Source organism: Podarcis filfolensis (assembly GCF_964270895.1).
Source record: "Podarcis filfolensis genome assembly, chromosome: 12".
Lineage (NCBI taxonomy): Eukaryota > Metazoa > Chordata > Lepidosauria > Squamata > Lacertidae > Podarcis > Podarcis filfolensis.
In genome coordinates this window covers 10,918,525-10,938,747 of record NC_139614.1, presented here as the reverse complement: position 1 = coordinate 10,938,747, position 20,223 = coordinate 10,918,525, and the positions used below count along the sequence as shown (strand labels likewise).

Sequence of the window (20,223 nt, the reverse complement as noted above, 5' to 3'; positions counted from 1 at the left end):
ACTTTTGAACTCCTTTGTTTAAGAAAAAAACCCTATGATTCTGGACCAAACGGCATATTAATCAGGCACTTTATTGAACTGATACGGCTTCTTCCTTAAATCCATTCACAATGTGGCCCACAAAATATTACATTCTTAATGTAAGATATTCAAAATAGTATACATTATTTCAAGGGAAGGTTGTGCTTAACGGATGGAAATGGAAAGTATGGGGAATCATGAGGGATTTAAGATCTATTCAACAATGACAGTGTAATGTAGGAGTTGGGTAAGGGCTGACAGAAGAGAAAATAAAGTTGACTCTGGAGACTCGACTTGTAATAAAATTACCTATACATACAGGAAGGGTCCTGCAAGCATTTAAGCATGCTGTACTCTCTTTGGGGCTTATCAGGATCTCAGAACCTTTTGAAAATTGCCCATTATATATTAAAAATATAAAAGGCTGACACATGACCTTTTTTGATTAAAAGCGTTAATGCTGGATTGCTGCTCTCAGTGGAGTCACTTTAAGGATGCAAGATTTAACAGACTTTAAGAATACGACAGGCACAAAGACATTTGAAATCTAATTAATCTCTTGACATTTGACTAAAAGTCAAAGCAGTGGACTACAAGATGGAACAGAGGACCTCACCCGTGAAGGTTGACTACTATTATCTTTCTTTCATGAGGTGTAAATGAGTTATTAAGTGTCTTCTACCAAGGTTTATTGCAGACCTAATCCTCTTTTTAATAACTGCCCATGCATTAAGAGCCTATTGTTTTCTCTTAATACAATCTTGGATGTAACAACTGCTGCAAGCTCTCATTCGTGATTTCACTAAAGGTCTTCTTCATGTATTTACAGCTGTGACAAGTCATTTCTATTGAAAGTTGCCTTTGGAAGCTTTAACACAGTAATGTGTGTAAGGTGCTTGTTTACACAACCGCTTTCCAAGCCACATGATGGTTTTGACAATTTAGGTGAGACTCTGGAAATTCAATTTTATTTTAGTATCCAATATTCAGCAGGTACAGCAACTCTAAAATAGAGGGACAGCCTATAATTCATGGTTTATTGTGCAGCAATTTCTGAAGATAAAAAGTAACACATTGGAGTTAACTTCTCTCCATTGCTTTAATATCAATGACACCAACAGGCTATTCCTGCATTGATTTACATTTTTCGCCTTCCAAAATAACAACTGATTAAAAGATTAATACCACTATTTATTATTCAGAGGAATTTGATTTCTTTTCCCTTTTTTATTTGCATTTAAGCTGCACTGTTCTCAAAATATTTTGTTTAAAACTTTGTTTTTAAAGTATTAGTTGATTTTAAAAAGTGACTAATTAAATTCATAGGCTTGACCCCACGTACAATGCTCATTGTTGTTGTTATTATTGGTTTCTATTGATTTGTTGGTTTGTTTGTTGCTCGTATAGGATATTTTGTTTTTTAATGTTTGATGCTTTGTTGTGTTTTTATATATGTTTAAAGTCACCCATTGTGGCTGGGGAAACACAGTAAGATGGGTGGGGTATTAAATATATATATTGTTATTATTATTATTAAGGATTGTAGGCTTGTTGATAAGCTTGCTACTTCACATGACAATCACTAAGCAACATAACTTAACTTCTATTGTGTGCACAAAATTCAGTACAGTTTCTGGTAGAGAAACATTTCACATATGTGCAGTCACTGTAGCAATGGTACCAAGTACCCTTAAATAATATCCCAATTCAAAATTGCCTTTGTCAATAAGCAAGGAGTAGACAAACATTTTTTTTTCTGAGTGACTGAGATTTCAATCTTATGCCCACTTACTGAGAAATACCTCCCATTGAACTCAGTGCAACTTAATTCTGAGTTACCGTATTTTTCGCACCATAGGACGCTCCGTCCCATAGGACGCACCTAGTTTTTTGGGGGGGAAATAAAGGAAAAAAAATTTCCCTTTATTTCCCCCCCAAAAGCAGGTCAGGGAAACCGAACCAGGTCGAGGAACAGCGGGATGGTGGCGCTGCCCCTCCCTGCTGTCCCCCGAGCTTGTGGGGCTGGCTGATGTCTGCCTGGCGCGCGGGGCGCTCTGCTTCAGCGGGCCCCACCCGCCAGGCAGCAGGCTGCTATCCGCAGCGTGGGGAGCCCTGCGGGGAACTCCTGCAGGGCTCCCCACGCTGCAGATGTCTGCCTGGCGCGAGGGGCGCTCTGCTTCAGGGCGCCCCACCCGCCGGGCGGCAGGCTGCTATCCGCAGCTTGGGGAGCCTTGCGGGGAACTCCTGCAGGGCTCCCCACGCTGCAGATGTCTGCCTGGCGCGAGGGGCGCTCTGCTTCAGGGCGCCCCTCGCGCCGGGCGGCAGGCTGCTATCCGCAGCGTGGGGAGCCCTGCGGGGAACTCCTGCAGGGCTCCGCATGCTGCAGATGTCTGCCTGGCGCGAGGGGCGCTCTGCTTCAGGGCGCCTCTCGCGCCGGGCGGCAGGCTGCTATCCGCAGCGTGGGGAGCCCTGCGGGGAACTCCTGCAAGGCTCCCCACGCTGCGGATGTGTTCCCGAAGCGCCGGGCGCTCTGCTTTCAGGGCGCCCAACGCTCCGGGAAGCAGGCTACCATCCGCAGCCTAGACACGGCTAGCGGAGCGCTGCGCTAATCCGGAAGCTTGGGGCGTGCGGAGCTCAGCGCGCCCCAAGCTTCTGGGTGCCGGCAAGGTCTCCGCTAGACGGCTAGCGGAGACCTTGCCGGCACCCAGAAGCTTGGGGCGCCCTGAGCTCCGCACGCCCCAAGCTTCCGGATTAATGCAGCACTCCGCTAGCCGTGGGAGAGCTGGGTCTCCCATGGCTAGCGGATAGCTTCCTGAAGCCTGGAGAGCGAGAGGGGTCGGTGCGCACCGACCCCTCTCGCTCTCCAGGCTTCAGTGAAAGCCTGCATTCGCTCCATAGGACGCACACACATTTTCCCTTGCTTTTTAGGAGGGAAAAAGTGCGTCCTATGGTGCGAAAAATACGGTAATATGCTTAGAATTGTATTGCATGCAATTAAAATATATTCCAACTATCTCCATCAATCTTTTTTGTGCCAATTAGCAACATGCTTATTAATTTTTGATGCTGTTTTGGGCTTGGTGTGTTACTGTCATGCAGATGGTAAACGGCATTGTCGACTGGTAGCTTTTGTTTAATAAATTGTAAGTTATCTTACATATCTTTCTATATGATAAGAAAGCATTTATATTTTGGGCTCTGATGATATGCAATTTTATTTAAATCTCTTCAAAGGCAGTTTATTAATTAAATAATTAGATAACTAAAATTCCTAAACAGAATCACAGTGGTACTATTTAAAATGATTTCTTTTATTTTCTCCAAGTGTTTTGGTAACCTTTTATTGTATTGTATTGATCTTTATTACGGCCATTGGCCCATCACACGACAGTTTCCCATACCAACATAATGTACTTAAACCTCCAAATTTAAAACCGCCAAAACTTACAAACAACAGACAAAAACCAAAGCAAAACAAAAACAAAAGACCAACATCATACATTACAATAAATTTGTAACATAAACATCGCCCTCTGCTCATAAAATAGTAGAAGACATCAATGGTGATATCACCTAATTACAACCTAAAACATAGATCATAGTTTAAAGGGATTATCCGAGCCGCACAGGAGTCCGTTTCTCTTCTTTAGGGATAGGACGCTGATCAAGAATCTGGCAACCATGAGTGATCTTAGGGGGTCATCATCATTTAATAGATATCTCAGTTTGGCTTCATTCGTATCATCGGCAATTCCCTTTAGATATTGAGCAAGAAACTTGCTCCTGGCCGATGAGTGAAAAGCACAGTTAAGAATTATGTGATGCAACGATTCCAGTGCCCCACAATTACAATCACATAAGAATTTTGGTAACCTTTGACTTCTTGGCTTTGACTAATTTCAGATGAGACAGTGTGCTTTTGGACATTGCTGAATACAATTCTCAGGGCTGATTCACAAGGTTTTAAAAAAACTTTCCTCTGTTCTTCAAACATCAAGAGTTGCTCAAGATGAAAAAAGTGCATTTTGAATAGCATGGGAAAAGCATAAAGTCCTGTGCCCCCCCCCCCCCGTTATAGCTGTAAGAGCAGTTGAACAGACAAACGTTAAAAGTTCAGAAAGTCAAGAAACAAGATGCATCATGCAATGTGTGTAACAGGTAAACCGGATGTCATGCTATAATATCCTTCATCTAATACACACAAATTCTTAGACAAAAAAAGAGAAAGAAATGCAAAAACTAACTAGGCTCTTTGATTTGCTTTTCAAATGTAGTTTCTTGGCAGCAAGACAGAGCAGCACATCAGACAAAATCTGAGGGTTAAACCAGCAAAACTTTATCTAAGTAAAAAAAGAAACCAAACACTCTAGAGACATATGAATAACATCCCTATGAGGGTTCCACCTGGCAACCCCGAGGTCATTGGCTGAGAATGCTTTTAAACTGTTAGAATTTTTATGATGTTTTAAAACTGTTTGAGTGGGACATTATGTAGATGATGCTGTTTAAATGGGAACACAAACAGCTTCAGATACACACATTAAACTCAAGTGCAGAGAAGTCCAAAGAAAACTTGGAAGTGTTTTGGTTTTTTTTTAACGGGCTATGAGTTTAGTTCTATTCATATACCCCAGCCACTATTTTACACTTGACTCTTACTGGTGGATCTTGTGTTTCTAGTAAAAAGGAAAGTAGACCCCACAAGCCTAGAGTCTCTTCTCCTTAAGATAGGGCAATTGTAGGGAATTTTTTAAAAGTTATTGACTCTGTAACTGTTGACAGCATACTAAATTCTGGAATTAAGGAGAAATCACCAGTGATGGAAGCCATTCTGAGATGGTTATTCTTCCTAAGTCACATTCTGAAGAAACACGCTGCCAAATATTTGTGTACAATAGGTGTACAGTGAAACAGTGTTAAAATACATACCTTGCTCATAAAGTAATGTCATGTTTGCTTTCCTACAGGAAACCAGGTTATTCAAGACTGCCACTGCATTTTGCATTGTATTCCCCAGAAGTGCACCTTGATGTTCCTGCAATGAAAACATATATGTATAAGAATTTTCCTTCCAAGAGTACAAAAGGTTAAGTCACATTGAAAAGGAAGCCCAGTGGGTGATGAAGACTCTAGGAACACCTAATGCTGAAAATAGCTGATAATACGTACCCATCTTATCTAATGTTTATTCTAGATATGCAACAGATTAACTTTGACCATAATGAAACTTGCTATTGCACATATTACAATACAAAAAATGGCAATCAAGCAAAATTCCAATATACAGTCCTGATGCGTATTTCCAGATCTGACTTTGTGGCTACAATCACTGATATGAAGAAAATGTGTGGATGCAATCAAATAAGATACTTGCCACCTGTAACCATTAATTTAAACAGCAGCGCTTTATTTTCTAACTGTAACAAAAGTAAACAATCAAAATATACGGGAGCAGCCCAAGCCATTTTTGTAGAAGAGGGCGTAAATCCAAAAGGTGTCCCAACGTGATGACAAAATACAATAAACCAAATAAGTAGGCAATGTACTTTCTCCTATATGATAACTCAAAATCTGTTGCCAGATATTTTCTGTTATTTTCAATTGATGAAGCAAGTGCTTTGTGCTTGGATACCAGGCAATCTACAATCCAAGTTGCCTCAGGGAAAAAGAGGGGGGCAAATGGGGGAATTGCTGTCAAAAGGAACAAAGGAATCTATACACTTCACAGCCATTCCTGAACCCTTCCAGGGAGTTATCTTTATCCAGCTGTTCAAAGCCCACTCCCCAATGACTTCCTGAGGACCCCCACGAGAGAAGAGGCTCTTGATGGTTCTCTCACTTTTTAGGTTCATGTATGTGTCCCACACTCAGTCTTGCCCGGTTACCTAGCATAATATTAGCAAATAAAACAAAACTTTATAATAGTCCACCGGCAGTTTAGAACTCAACTAATTTTACTGATACTTTGAAGCGTGTATCACAACACTGACTATGCCCATTTACTGATATGATTTATTTATTTAAATGTTTATACCGCTGTATCATCAAGATGTACAACACTTTATAAAACAGATCTTTACGGATCTAAAATTTTCCAAAGGGGGACAACAGAAGAAGCTGGAAGGGGTGGTGAACATCAGAAGAAAACATAAATTTCTTATCTGTGAATATGTGTTCAGAGCTATTGAATACCTGTGGGACGATACCTCCTATTGGAGCTCACAGACAGAGCCATCCAAACCTGCTTCCTCTGCTAGGAGAAACCACCCACCACTCCCCAGGCAAAACTGGAAGTATCAGGCAACCCCTCAAAAATCAACATATAAAACAAACCTCAGACTATGACACATTATGCACTGAACCATGCATTATCAGCTGTAGGTAAACAGAAGCCCGGGAGACAAGGTGTGGAAGTGAGTCTAAAACACTCCCTCTACATTCCCACATATATGGTGGCAGCAGAAGCTGTAAGGATCTAGATCACCCAGCAGTATGTGAAACTCTCCTGGAACCCAGGACAAGAAGAATGCCCTTCAGAAGCGCCTCTGAATAGAAATTGACAGGTGAGAAAGTTATGCTTTCCCCAGAGGTTCTTAGAGGGAGCTGAACACCATTAAGACATAGCAAGACAGTACCAATACAGGGATGGTGTGTCTAGGGACTACAGACCCTCTACAAAAACCATCTGCTGCAGCTTTCTACCAAATGCTGTGTCCATTCACATGGTTGAATCTATACCCCTTGGCAAAGGGGGGCATAGACTCTCACATGATGGTTTTACAAATACCCAGAATGGGTAAATGACCTGTAAAGGCTTGCGAAGCAGCTACTCCTCTAAGGGAGTATCCTGTAATGCTAGTGTCAGTCAGGTCTTGCTAATGCCTCCCTTTAGCCACCTGGGGATGGTCAACTTGGAAACCTTATTTCCCCAACCCTGATCCTGGAAAGGCACAAAGCCTGTAGAAAGAAAAACTCAGAAGCCTCTTGATCTTTGCACACAATGCCATCTGAACATCCAGCCTATGAGATGTTGCAGAGTTTGATAGTTACAAATGAACAAGTACAGGTGATTCAGAATACAGCAGCTAGGTTGTCAGCTGGAGTCAAGACATATGGAACACATTCCATCAGTCCTTAAATAATTCCCATGGCTCCCAGTCCATTTCAGTGCACAATTCAGGGCAATGGTTTTACTCTCTAAACAGCTTGGGACCTAGGTAATCTAAGGTGCTCTCAAGAATCAGTTTGAACATTACATCTTCATAGGTCTTTCCCAAGGTTTCCATGCCTTCAGCAGTGAAACGGGCAGTGACAAGAAATCAGGCCTTTTCAAGTGTGGCACCCTAACTTTGGACACCACTCTTACATTAAGGCTTGTTTGGCACAAGTCTGATGAAATTTCAGTGCCATGTGAAGTCATTTTTATTCGCCCAGGCTTTCAAAATAATTTAATCATGTGTTTATTTTTACCTGCTGCTGCCTTGATGTATTTTAACTGCACTTTATATTAATTTGTATATTTATTTTTACTTATTTGGAAGCCCAGGTTGAAAAAGCAGGTATAAACATTTAAAATAAAATAAAGGTGAATAATCTGGCAGATTTATTTCTGAAAGCTAACCCTCATAATTGTCAAACAAAAGTATTAGTTACTTGGAAAGCGTTTCATGATGGGCCCCAAATGGTTGTGATCCCATCTTCTGGAAGCAAGAAGGGGTGGGAATAGTCTGAAGCCTTCACACTGAAGCTTCCCAAGAGGAGAATAGGTGACGAGTCCCAACTTGTCTCTACTAACCTCCCCTGCACTTCTTCAAGTCATAAGACAGAAATACAAGTAAAGTTAGTGAGTAATCTGTGTGTCCATCAGTTGCCCAATCTGATACGCTTCTGTCTATTACCAACTGCAAACTGGGGCATGTCAAACAGAACGATTCATGACTGCTAAGAATTTTAACTCTAAATACTATTCTGAAAACATTTTTAGATCTCAAGCTCATTAATAAATATGAAGGCAAGAGCATGCTATCCACAATAAGGCTAATTACTAATAGGAAACCATGTCCTCTGCCAAATACAAATGGCAAAGCAAGCAGAAAGATCACCCAAATAAAAGTGACATATGATGATGCTGCCTTAAATCGGGGTAGGCAACCTAAGGCCCGTGGGTCGGATGTGGCCCAATCGCCTTTTCAATACGGCCCGAGGACGGTCTGGGAATCAGCGTGTTTTTACATAAGTAGAATGTGTCCTTTTATTTAAAACACATCTCTGGGTTATTTGTGGGGCCTGCTTGGTGTTTTTACATGAGTAGAATGTGTGCTTTTATTTAAAATGCATCTTTGGGTTATTTGTGGGGCATAGGAATTCGTTCATTCCCCCCCCAAAAAAAATAGTCTGGCCCACCACATGGTCTGAGGGATGGTGACCGGCCCATGGCTGAAAAAGGTTGCTGACCCTTGCCTTAAATACTTTCAATTCTGTGTAATAAATATGTCAGTCTGTGTCCAATGCACCATATAGTTGATAAAAAGATAATAAAGTCCAACTTTATAATGTATCAGTATAATAGAGAAAAATATGTGAAGCTCTCCAATTCTTTCACAAGGTTGACAACATTTAATGATACCACATTTCTCTGAGCAGAAATCAATCAACAGTTACATAGCTGTCTAATGAAATAATGTTGTATAGATGCTGTTTAAAATATTAAGATTGCATTAAGATTGCATAAACAGCCCTGTCTGAAAGTAGACATGGCGTAGTGCTCTTTATACTTGCTCCATCAGTGCCTGCTATGTATGGTTTAGACCAATACGCCATGGAGAGAAACACAGTTTTATTCTACCAGTGCACAATGAAGGATGTTTGTGGACATTGAGCCAGCAGTGGAGTGCTGAAAACAACCTGGAGCAGCGCAAAAAGTCTGAGGACAGTGGCAACTGAGCCACCGCATGAAATCTGAGATAACACAGTACTGTGAAAGGACTGCCACATCAGTTTCTGCACGTCTGAATCGGCCTCAAGTATCATGAAGTCGTAGGTATTTCTCCCATGTACATATAGAGTTGCTTGTGGCTGTTACATTGGATTCTAAGGCTTGTGTAGAAAGTATTTAAGCTCTACACAATCCATCAATGAGCAGAGCTGATCTAATTTGTGTGTACGACACCACAGACTGTGGACATTTAATGAACAGTGCTCTTGACAGCTTTAATAAAACATAGCATTTGCCAGCAGAGATAATTAGAACTGAAGCAGCAAAATTCTAGTGTTTGGCAACACAGATGAAACAACTTCATTAAAATGTACAGCTTCAGCAAATGAAAGGCAAGAAAGCACTGGACCCTGAATAATCAGCCTTCTCAAAACTAATTGCTTCAGTGCTTCAACAGCCCAGCTATGAAATACCAAGGGTATAACAAGGAAAGGGAAATAAATAAATAAAGTGGAATTCAGGGGGAAAACCCCCCCACCAAAACTAATACTTTTTAGGGCACTGGCCTTTTTATTTGCGTTTTAAGCAGCACAGAATGATGGAATAAATTATTTTTAAGATTTTGAAACAAATAGGGATTCCCCGCCCCAGGAAACCTAGCTATGTAGTCCACGTTAATGAATCAGATCTTAACATTTGTCAGTACTATTGAGTTTTGAAACAATTTAAGCTCCTAAGAGAATAGATTCGTATTTATCTTTCAACTTTGACAGATCAATACACACTGTAAGGGTTAATTTCAGGTATATAATTTAACTAAATCATAGGGTGCCATGACATTTCGCACAGTAATGTTATTCCACTTAATGAAATTACACTGGTTAAATTGCAGTTACTCGGGGCATCTCTCTCTCTGAGCTTTTACATGACCTTTGTTGGCAAACAAGGTAATTATTGGGAGTGTGTGTGGAGGGGTGAAGTCCTCATATCGTCTTCTACAGATACAGTAATCTAGAAATGATGTGGGGGTGGTAGTTATGTCTTACATATTAAAAGGTTGTTTGGTGTAGCATTTGTGTGAAAACTAATAAAGCAAGCATCAATGTCTCTACTGGTTGCCTATGGAAAAAATAAGCAGCAGCAATGTTTTATGCTGAATTTGGTATACGTTATTCCTACCAGCACCCAGAAAGCCAAAATCACAGTCTAAAGATAGGTAGCTATTCTATTGTATAAATTTTTATTTGTATTATTTATATATGTTATTTATATATTATATATTTTATATCAATGTAATAAATTAATATTATATTTTTAATTAAAATTGTAGAATGAATCTACATTTGGTTTGTGACAAAGGGCTAAAACGTCACTTCCATGACTAATTATCCTTTCCTCCCCAGTAATGTAGAAGACTTCAGACTCTTGTTTTATTGCAGGTGTCTTCTTCTTCCCAAAATCCGCTCTGGAGGGTTAGGCGGAGGAGAGGGGAGGTAGTTCCGTCTGGCAAGTAGAAATACTTGCGCTGACGGAACTACCATATTAGTGCAATGTTGAATTCCACCAATAGTTTCTAGCAAAGTCTGAGAAATAAATTATTTTGTAGCCATGATGAAAGAGAGTAATGCAACTGTATGTTAGTTTCCCCGCAGTGAAATAGTATAATAGAATCATAGAACTGTGGAGTTAGAAGGTACCATGAGGATAATCTCTTTTTAAAAACATTATTTATTTGTATACTGCCCTATACCCGTAGACTTATCTAGTTCAACCCCCTGCAATGCAGAAATCTTTTGCCCAATGGGGGTTCAAATCCACAACCCTAAGATTACGAGTCTCATGCTCTATCAACTGAGTCAATGGATGTGGCAGTTGTTTGTTCTACCCAGATTGTAGCTCTGTTCTATGTATAAAATGAGCTCAGGTTTTGCTGCCTATCCAGAACCAAAATATATGACTAATTGTTTGGATTCCAAAACTGTATTGTTTATTATTGTTCTTGATTTTATGATGCAAGTTAATACTGGGGAAAGAGAGTGCAGATGGTTACTTCACATCATAAGGGATTTATACCGTATTTTTCGCTCGATAACACGCACCTGACCATAACACGCACATAGTTTTTAGAGGAGGAAAACAAGAAAAAAAAATTCTGAATGAAACAGTGGATGTATCATTTTTGTGCTTCATGCTGCGGCCACAGACATGTGATTTGACGGTGAGTTTGGGGTAGCCCAATGCAAAGATCCTGAGGATCCATGTGGATCCATGCTTTGTAACCACGTTTTTGCACCATTGCAGCCCCAGGCAACAGTGGGTGCATGATTTTTTTGGTGCAGGCTGTAGCCATGGACATGCTGTGTGATCTGATGGTGAATTTGGGGTGACCCAATGCAAAGATCCTGAGGATCCATGTGGATCCGTGCTTTGTAACCATGTTTTTGCACCATTGCAGCCCCAGGCAACAGTGGGTGCGTGATTTTTTTGGTGCAGGCTGTAGCCATGGACATGCTATGTGATCTGATGGTGAATTTGGGGTGACCCAATGCAAAGATCCTGAGGATCCATGTGGATCCATGCTTTGTAACCACGTTTTTGTACCATTGCAGCCCCAGGCAACAGTGGGTGCGTGATTTTTTTGGTGCAGGCTGTAGCCATGGACATGCTATGTGATCTGATGGTGAATTTGGGGTGACCCAATGCAAAGATCCTGAGGATCCATGTGGATCCGTGCTTTGTAACCATGTTTTTGCACCATTGCAGCCCTGTTTTTGCATCAGATCATTGCTATGTGATCTGATGGTGAATTTGGGGTGACTCAATGCAAAGATCCTGAGGATCCATGTGGATCCGTGATTGGAACCACGTTTTAAGTAGGGAGGGAAGGAAAAACATAGAAGCGACAAGGAGAGGGGTGTGCAGAGAAGCAGCTGGCTAAGAATGCAGGAGAGGGGTTTTACCGGAGGGAGGAAAGGAAGGCAAAAGTCCCCCCCCCACAAGCCAGCCAGCTCTCTCTCTCTCCCCCCCCCCCCAACCTGCATGTTGCCTTCGAGTCCCAGACGCACGGAGAGGACTTAGAAGGACGCTCGGCTTGCCTGGAGGGGAGGGGTTTTCTCTGCTCTTTGTTCCGTTTGAGCAAACACAGTAAGGAAACAGAAGCGGGTGGGCAGTAAGACCCTGAGGCAGAATGCAGGAAAGCAGCAACTTCCTCCTTTCCTCCCTTCTCCGGACGTTTTGATATTTGCCTGATTTTTGCCTTCGCTCGCGCTTGTCAGCTCCAGGGACCACACATTCGCTCGATAACACGCACAGACATTTCCCCTTACTTTTTAGGAGAAAAAATCTGCGTGTAATAGAGGGAAAAATACGGTAAATGTTTGATTTCAACAATGTGATTACATAATTGATCAGTAATGGAAATACTTAACTAGGCCCACATCATGTGGAAAGGCTCTGGTCCTCTGCTAAGATGTAAGCAATGAAGCATGAGGTAGTAAAGTTACTCACCACTGGAAACCTACAACCATGTTACAAACTCATGGGCAACTTAGCAAGAACATCTGTTTGAAATCAGAGGATTTGGAGTCAAGTGCAACATGGATCTTATAAATTGGCAAGGTAACTTCCATTTTCTAAAGTTATATACTCAATAGCTATTGCAAATCAGTAAAACAAGTAAGGAATCAATGCAAGTAATTGGCTTTTGCTCGGGAGTAGACAACAATATTTGCTTTGATTACTTGGGAAGCATGGTAAGCCAGATCTAATTTGCGAGAAAATGTGCACTGGTGATTGAGACTCCCCTTGCTAACGAAACAAACCACCACCTGAAGCCTTCACATAAATGTTGAACTTTGTGTTATTCCATGAAATTCATTTTCCCTATAAGCATTTGTTTATATAAGCAGATGATTGCACTTAAGGATGTTTTCAACTTAAGATCTGCAACCATGTTTTCAAGAGGACATATCAATATTGCATTATTAGTCATTTTTATTTCCAGCACAACATGTATTTCAGCACCTCATGGAAAAGTAACTCTGTGAGACCGGTAAAGAGCCTAAATTAGGTGTAAGGAATGATAATGCACCTTAATGATTGTGATAGCATGAAAATTAAATCTAATCATGTTCCATTAAGCATGCTCTCACTTCCATTTTTACAAAATTATTTTATTATGGTTCCTCTACTGTCTATTGAAATAAGCTTTTACAGCAATTTAATTTTCTACTATAAACAACCCTCATTTTTCACAATGCATCCCCCTGAGATTAGAGAAGGATAATTTAAATTTCTCCAGTCTTGCAGCTATAGTAAGGTAACAATTTGCAGAGGCGAAGATTTTGTTTTCCTATTTGCAGTAGAGATCATTAAGATATAATTAGACTCTTATTCATGAGTATGAGCATCCTTGCTATGGAGATGCCAGTCATCCAATCAGCGTCCTCTGCACCTGTGTCGAATATGAAGGGCAGCAAGAATAATCCCCACTTCAGTCTCAGGGGAGTTCTGCATTAAATGAACTGCACTAGACATCTCTTTCTCCCTCTTTTGTTATTAATGGAATCTTATTCATGCCTCCAGTGTTTTCTCAGACTCCATTATTATCGATCAAAATTGCTAGACTATTTGCTTTCAGCAATATGCTGCTGCACTGCTACCCAGATGTGAGTCCTAACGACAACTACGTGTGGTGAATTTTAATCACACCCTGTCTGAAACTGATCACAAGCAACTTATGCTATACAGAAAAAGGCAAACCAGTCTACTTACAAAATAACCCGTGGCTCTTTCAGAAACAGTATAAATATATGTAGGTCTTGTTTTTAAAACTCAATACTAACCCCCCGCTACAAAAAAGTTCTAGATTTAAAATGTATGACTTTAATTAGAATTTAAACCAGCATTTTAATACTTTTGCTACTATGCTGAGGGAAAATAATGGTAAAAATAATGTAATAGAACTTTCATTCCTGAAGCCAGAGGCTTGGATCCAATGCTATCCGAGTGTGAGAAAAAAGCCACATCTGCTTGTGCAAGCAGGAGATTGCCCATTTCTTTTGATTTGTCCCCCAGTTGCCTGTCACAGCTGGGGCCTGAACAGTAGAGATGTTGCAGGAGAAAGAAGAATGGGATATGCCAGTAGCTAGCCCAGAAGTGCAAGTCAGAAGAACCTCAGGGCTAACCAGGAGGGAGGATCAAGAAGCAAGTGGAAAGTCAGGACTGAAGAGCAAGTCAAAAGTTAAGGACAAACAAGGAGACAGAAGACGAGTAAGGGAACTACTACAGAAAAGATCAATTATCTTGTTACTATCCTCTAGGCCTGTTTCAGAAATGGCAGACAGAAAAGGGCTTCCAGTGATGATCTCAGGGTTCAGTCAGGCTCATATGGTAAAAGGTGGTCTTTTAGCCATAGGTGTCCTGAGCCATATAAGGCTTTGAAGATCAAATCCAGATCTTTGAGCTGGGCCCAGAAACAAACTTGCAGCTTCTGCAGTCAGACCAACACTTCCAGAAATCTATTTTACAATGAATTTATGTTTAAAGATGATGGTGGAGGATACTCCTAACCTCTGAGATGATGCTTCCATCAAAAAACCTGTTACCACAGTGCTCAACACTCACCTATTTGTAATGTTTCTACACTGGTTGATAAAATGTAGTACCCCAGCCACCACCGCATTCTCACATATTTACAGATTGATAGCAAGCTGCGATGTGTTTTCCTGGCCCCTCTGAGAATGCAGGATTTTGAGAAGATCAGGGCAAGGGTCTTCTAGCTGCCCTGCCCTATCTCATCTTGGCCTGTAACCCAAATACTTTCAAGACTTGGAAAAGGGACATGGAAGGGCAAGTGGACTGGTTCCATTTCCCCTTGCATTCCTCTCTCCTGGCAGTGGAAAGAGCTTTCTTCTCATCCTGTGATTCCACAAGATGTTCTCACAGTGGTTCTTCAAATAGTTTGACACCTGAAAATGGAAGGGTGGTCACCAGGTGCCTGGTATCCACCTTCCACTCCCACAACCAACTGTCCCAACATGCCAAAGTGGTAGCAGCCATAGACCTGGCCTTGAACTGCAGCGTATCCAGAGGCGCAACAGACATAAGGGCTGACATATGAGAGGCTTTCATAAGTCCATCCTTAATTGATTTACGGATATCCTGCTGTGATCCCAACCCCTCAGCTCACATATATCTGGCCCTAGCAAAGACTGAAGTGGTGACTTGAAGGTATCAGCCTCAAAGTTCCTGCACAATGTGCCCACCACTAATTTATCATAGGAATCAATTGCACCCCTCTTTCCCCCTCATAAGGAGTGACTACAGAAGAAACCAGGGCAACCACAGGCTAGTGCAGTGCTGGAAATTGAACTGCTATAATTTTATTGGGGAAGGTATAATGCTTCCCAGCCAATCTGAGGTTCAGTTTCAGCTTATCAGGACTGATCTACTCCACCTTCCAAACACTATCAAAGGCTAGTGGAAAGGGCACTGTAACGGGTTTAGATGAAGCTGAAGGAAATACCTTTTCTACCCCAGAAGCCAAAGACTCATTAGAAGATTCAGGCTCAACAAGGAATTCCTCATTAAGCTGTAAAATCTGTCTAGCTTTTGTCAACAAGGCAGGATAAACATCTGAAGAAAAAAGCTTGCCCTGAGAGCTAGTGGACTCTAGCTCCTCCTCAGATAACTCTCCCACTTCATTGCCTTCCATAGCAACTGATTCAGAAAGCGCATCCCCATCTGCTCTAGCTTGCTCTGTTGGTGCCACAATTTCTCCTAAATTGGATTCGATGTAATTCCCTTAGCTCCCGCCACGACCCACATGTTGCCCTTCAACTGGAGAGAAACCAGGGGAGGATACTGAGGAAAGAGATCCCACAGAACTGCAGTGGAAGGAGATCTGTGGCATCTCCTCCTTTTGTGGCTTTTAGATTTAACCTTCTGTTTCTTTTTGCATTTCTTGCTTGTGAAAGATCTCCCTCAAGCCAAACTAATAGATTTAGAAGGAAGAGAATCCTTTATTTTCTTCAGAGAACAACTCTCTTATCCACTGCAGGAATTTGGAGAAATGACCTCCCCAGGAAAAGGAGCACCAGTGAGGGCAAGCCACTCACCCCTTCAGTGGTGTGACTGCTGCCTTTGGAATTCAGATGTGCTGTGTACAGAATCAGACCGTCCATATTCAGAAGTGCTGTTTTCAGAAATTGCTCTGTTTTGGGCACTGGTATATGAAACATGGGACGTGGGTGGCGCTGTGGGTAAAACCTCAGTGCCTAGGACTTGCCGATCGTATGGTCGGCAGTTCGAATCCCCGTGGCGGGGTGAGCTCCTGTCGTTCGGTCCCAGCTCCTGCCCACCTAGCAGTTCGAAAGCACCCTTAAGTGCAAGTAGATAAATAGGGGCCGCTTTATAGCGGGAAGGTAAACGGCGTTTCCGTGTGCTGCGCTGGTGCTGGCTCGCCAGCTGCAGCTTCGTCACGCTGGCCACGTGACCCGGAAGTGTCTTCGGATGGCGCCGGCTCACGGCCTCTAGAGCGAGATGAGCACGCAACCCCAGAGTCGGACACGACTGGCCCGTACGGGCAGGGGTACCTTTACCTTTACCTTTATATGAAACACAGAGGAGGCCACCAAAGAGAACATATGCCTGCCAAAACCAAGCTCTTTCCAACAGAGTGAGAAGCAGCCCTGATAAGCGCTTCACAAAATTCTATGGCAAAGGAGCTGTGATGAGCTTGAGGGAAATCACCCCACTTGAGGTAGAATTGTGGAAAGATTTGCTGTGATCAAAGACCAGCGCTCTACAGAGGTCTCAAGGAAAACCGCTAAATGTGGAATAAGTCGCCACAATCCTGCTGGGTTTCACCGAGGTAGCAAGACTAATCATTACTAGCAGAAATAATGATGATAATGATGCAGGGTGATGAGGTCTAACCCTTCCCTCCCCAGCCACCACCCTGACAAACAATGCCCATAGTCAGCCTTACAAAAGGCAGAGTTGAAAGCTTAATTTCTAACAGTACTTGAAGTGTGTGGAGGTTTTTTGTTGGGATCATGGTCGGAGAGGGAAGAGTTAAATACTATTCCCTCCTTGTGCACAATTGTCCCAATGAATATTTTCCTCCTCTCCGTTTGTTTGAAACCACAGGTGCTACTGTATATTATGCATTTAATACAATGTGTAGTTCGGCTCTTAGTATGTTGAAATGCTAAGGTCCAAGGCATCTTTTGCATCTTAGAAAATAACATTAGAATTTACTTCTCCGGTTTAGTGAAATTAAACCAGAAATAAATTTAATCTGTGGAGAGATGCCTTCTTCACATAAATGACGAGGAAGGCATCTAGTCATCTGTGCAAATGCACCTTTTCTGTATGTACACAGGTACTTAGTATGTGCCTGACCTTTCAAAAATGAAATCTCCCTCTAAATTATTGAATCCTCTACGCAATATATTTAGAGTGGTGCATACCATTTGGATTCTACCAGACATCAAAATAAAGATAATTAACTGAAGTATAACGCAGAAATGTGTTCAGATAATGGCAGCACCATTAACCTGGAAACATTATCCCAGGTATTACTTAATTACAAAAGGTTTAATAAGATTGAGAGGTTTATAATTAGCTCATAACTTCCCCCGTATTGAAACATCTATCCACACAACAAATGTTAATTCTTTGAGAAGACAGTATCAAATGATCATCAGCAGCAGTTATCAGACTAAGTTATGAACTAGGCAGTTCCCTGTTTAAATCTGCTATCTGCCACAAATTAAGTAGATCATCTTAGGCAAGGAACTCTCTCCCAGTCTCAGTCATCCTCAGCTGTAATATGAAGACTAGTAATACTAACACTTTAAGGCTGTGCTGTGGAACCTTTAGCCTGCAGGCCTATGTAGGCGTGGTCTAAATCCCAACTAGACCCACATAAATCACACCTGCCTTCCCCATACCCTGACATCATGTGTGGGGCAGGTATGGATGTGGCTACAAAGGAACAATTTGGAGCTTAAGGTGAGTGACAGGGAGTGCACTGAGATTAGCTGCACTAGGGAGTTCCCCACTGGGTGGAGTATAAGAGACCAGACATTATTTAAGGTACTTACGGCGCAAGTGAATGAACACAAGAATCCTGAACCTTAAATTGGCAAATAGTGCAGCTCTAAGCAGCAGAGTAACATGTTGCCAGTAACCTACAGCTTTGGACCAGATCCAAGGGGCAACCCCACATAAAACATGATGCGAAATCAATATTTGAGAAACCAATATGCATGGACCACTATGGTCAGGCTATCCTGGTTCAGAAATGGTTGCAGCTGGTGTACCAGTTGGAGCTGGTAAAAAGCACTGCTGGCCACAGTGGTCAGTCTAGTGACAGAGATCAATTAAGGAATATCCCCAGACTGTTCCTTAAAAGGGAGTGAAGTCCCATTTAGAATGGGCACTTGGACCCACAAGGCCTCAGTATTTCAGAATTCAAGCTTGGTTTATTGACCCTCATCCAGTCCAACACTGCATCCACGTACCAGTATGCACAAGCTCCCGACTCAGATGTAATGGAGAAATAAGAGTTGGGTAGCATCAGTGTAAGGGACTGATACGGGACGCGGGTGGCGCTGTGGGTTAAATCACAGAGCCTAGGACTTGCCGATCAGAAGGTCGGTGGTTCGAATCCCCACGAAGGGGTGAGCTCCCGTTACTCGGTCCCTGCTCCTGCCAACCTAGCAGTTTGAAAGCACGTCAAGTAGATAAATAGGTACCGCTCCAGCGGGAAGGTAAACGGCGTTTCCGTGCGCTGCTCTGGTTCACCAGAAGCGGCTTAGTCTTGCTGGCCACATGACCCGGAAGCTGTACGCCGGCTCCCTCGGCCAATAAAGCGAGATGAGCACCACAACCCCAGAGTCGGTCATGACTGGACCTAATGGTCAGGGGTCCCTTTACCTTTAGCATCAGTGTAATGATGACACCTTGCTCCAAAACACTCAATGACTGCTCCCAACAGCTTCACAGAGATGTTGAACAGCATTGCTGACAAAATACTTTGGTGCCCCACAGTGAAAACACCATGGAGCTGAAGAGCCCTCTTCCAAGACTACTTTCTGAACACAATCCTGCAGCTAGGAGCAGAACTGCTGCAACACATTGCTACTGATACCCACCCCACAGATTCAGTCCAGGAGGGTACCATGTTCAATGGTACTGAAGGCCACTGGGGGATAATGCAGAAGGAGTAGGGTTGCACTCCATCAGGGCAAACAAAGCTGATCCAGTCCCAAACCTATACATACAATGTATAACAGAAATGATGTCACTGGGCTTATTGTGAACCTTTCAAAATTCAGTGAACTTTTGTGGTAACTACAAATAAAGCTTTGTCTATAAAAACACATATTAAGAAAAAGTGAGGTGCTGTTATTTCAAGTTATTCTGATCTTGGGTGTGGCTGGCCATCATTCAGGCTATGATGATAAATATAGAAAAAAATGAGCTTTTTAAAGAACATTTAATTTACCTTGTTACAACCTTTTCATAGACAGAGCTTTAAATTAGAGATTTGAAAGAATTTCCCCCAAGGATGTAGTTTAATTTGAAAATATAATTAACTTTGGAATAATTATTGCTACCACTTCACTCCTTCCAACTTCCCTAGAGAAAAAGCAAACTTTTGCTTGGTACCCATGAAATGAGAAAGTCATTGTAATTTTACAGCGTTTAAGGAGTACCAAGGAAGACATAATAGAATTCTATTGCTCAAGGAACAGAAAGGCAAATTTACAACAAAACACTCAAGCGGATTTTGTAAAGAAATAAATATTCTGCTAATCTTTAAATTATTTTCCAAAAGCCAAAACCTCCAATTACATTTCTGCTTGCTGTGCTGTTATCGGTTACTCCAATTCTGAAAGTTTTGCATACTATAGCACCTTAGTAATTTAGCTAGTCTGTCCACTCCCTATCCTGCAATTCGAATAAATAATGTTGCCAATTAGTTCTAGCGAAACATGTTGGAAACATACTCTTTTTGTCAGATGTTGCGACTAACCTGCTCATTCATTAGAAGTAGCATGGTTCTCTGGATAGAACAATTCATATGTATGCAACCAATCCTCTGCCCTCAGTTTATTCTCCCTTCTCATTGGAACCACCACCAGCATAGCTGCCAACCAGGCCTTCTAGGTAGTGCAAGTCCCTATAAGCAGTGATGCTGCTGCTAACACATACACCAAGCAAGCGGAAGTGTTTTTCCCATGCAATAGGTACAC

The 20,223-nt window shown here is 41.9% G+C and overlaps 1 protein-coding gene across 5 annotated transcripts in view; it reads right to left on the bottom strand.

The window, feature by feature from the left end:
- The window catches only part of ULK4 (unc-51 like kinase 4), a 165,128-nt gene that overhangs the window by 79,977 nt on the left and 64,928 nt on the right, over positions 1-20,223 (bottom strand). For all 5 annotated transcript variants that reach the window (XM_083577636.1, XM_083577634.1, XM_083577637.1 and 2 more), the window contains exon 32: positions 4,951-5,056. In XM_083577636.1, coding sequence (XP_083433762.1) covers positions 4,951-5,056 — 106 coding nt within the window. The remainder of the gene's footprint in view (positions 1-4,950; positions 5,057-20,223) is intronic.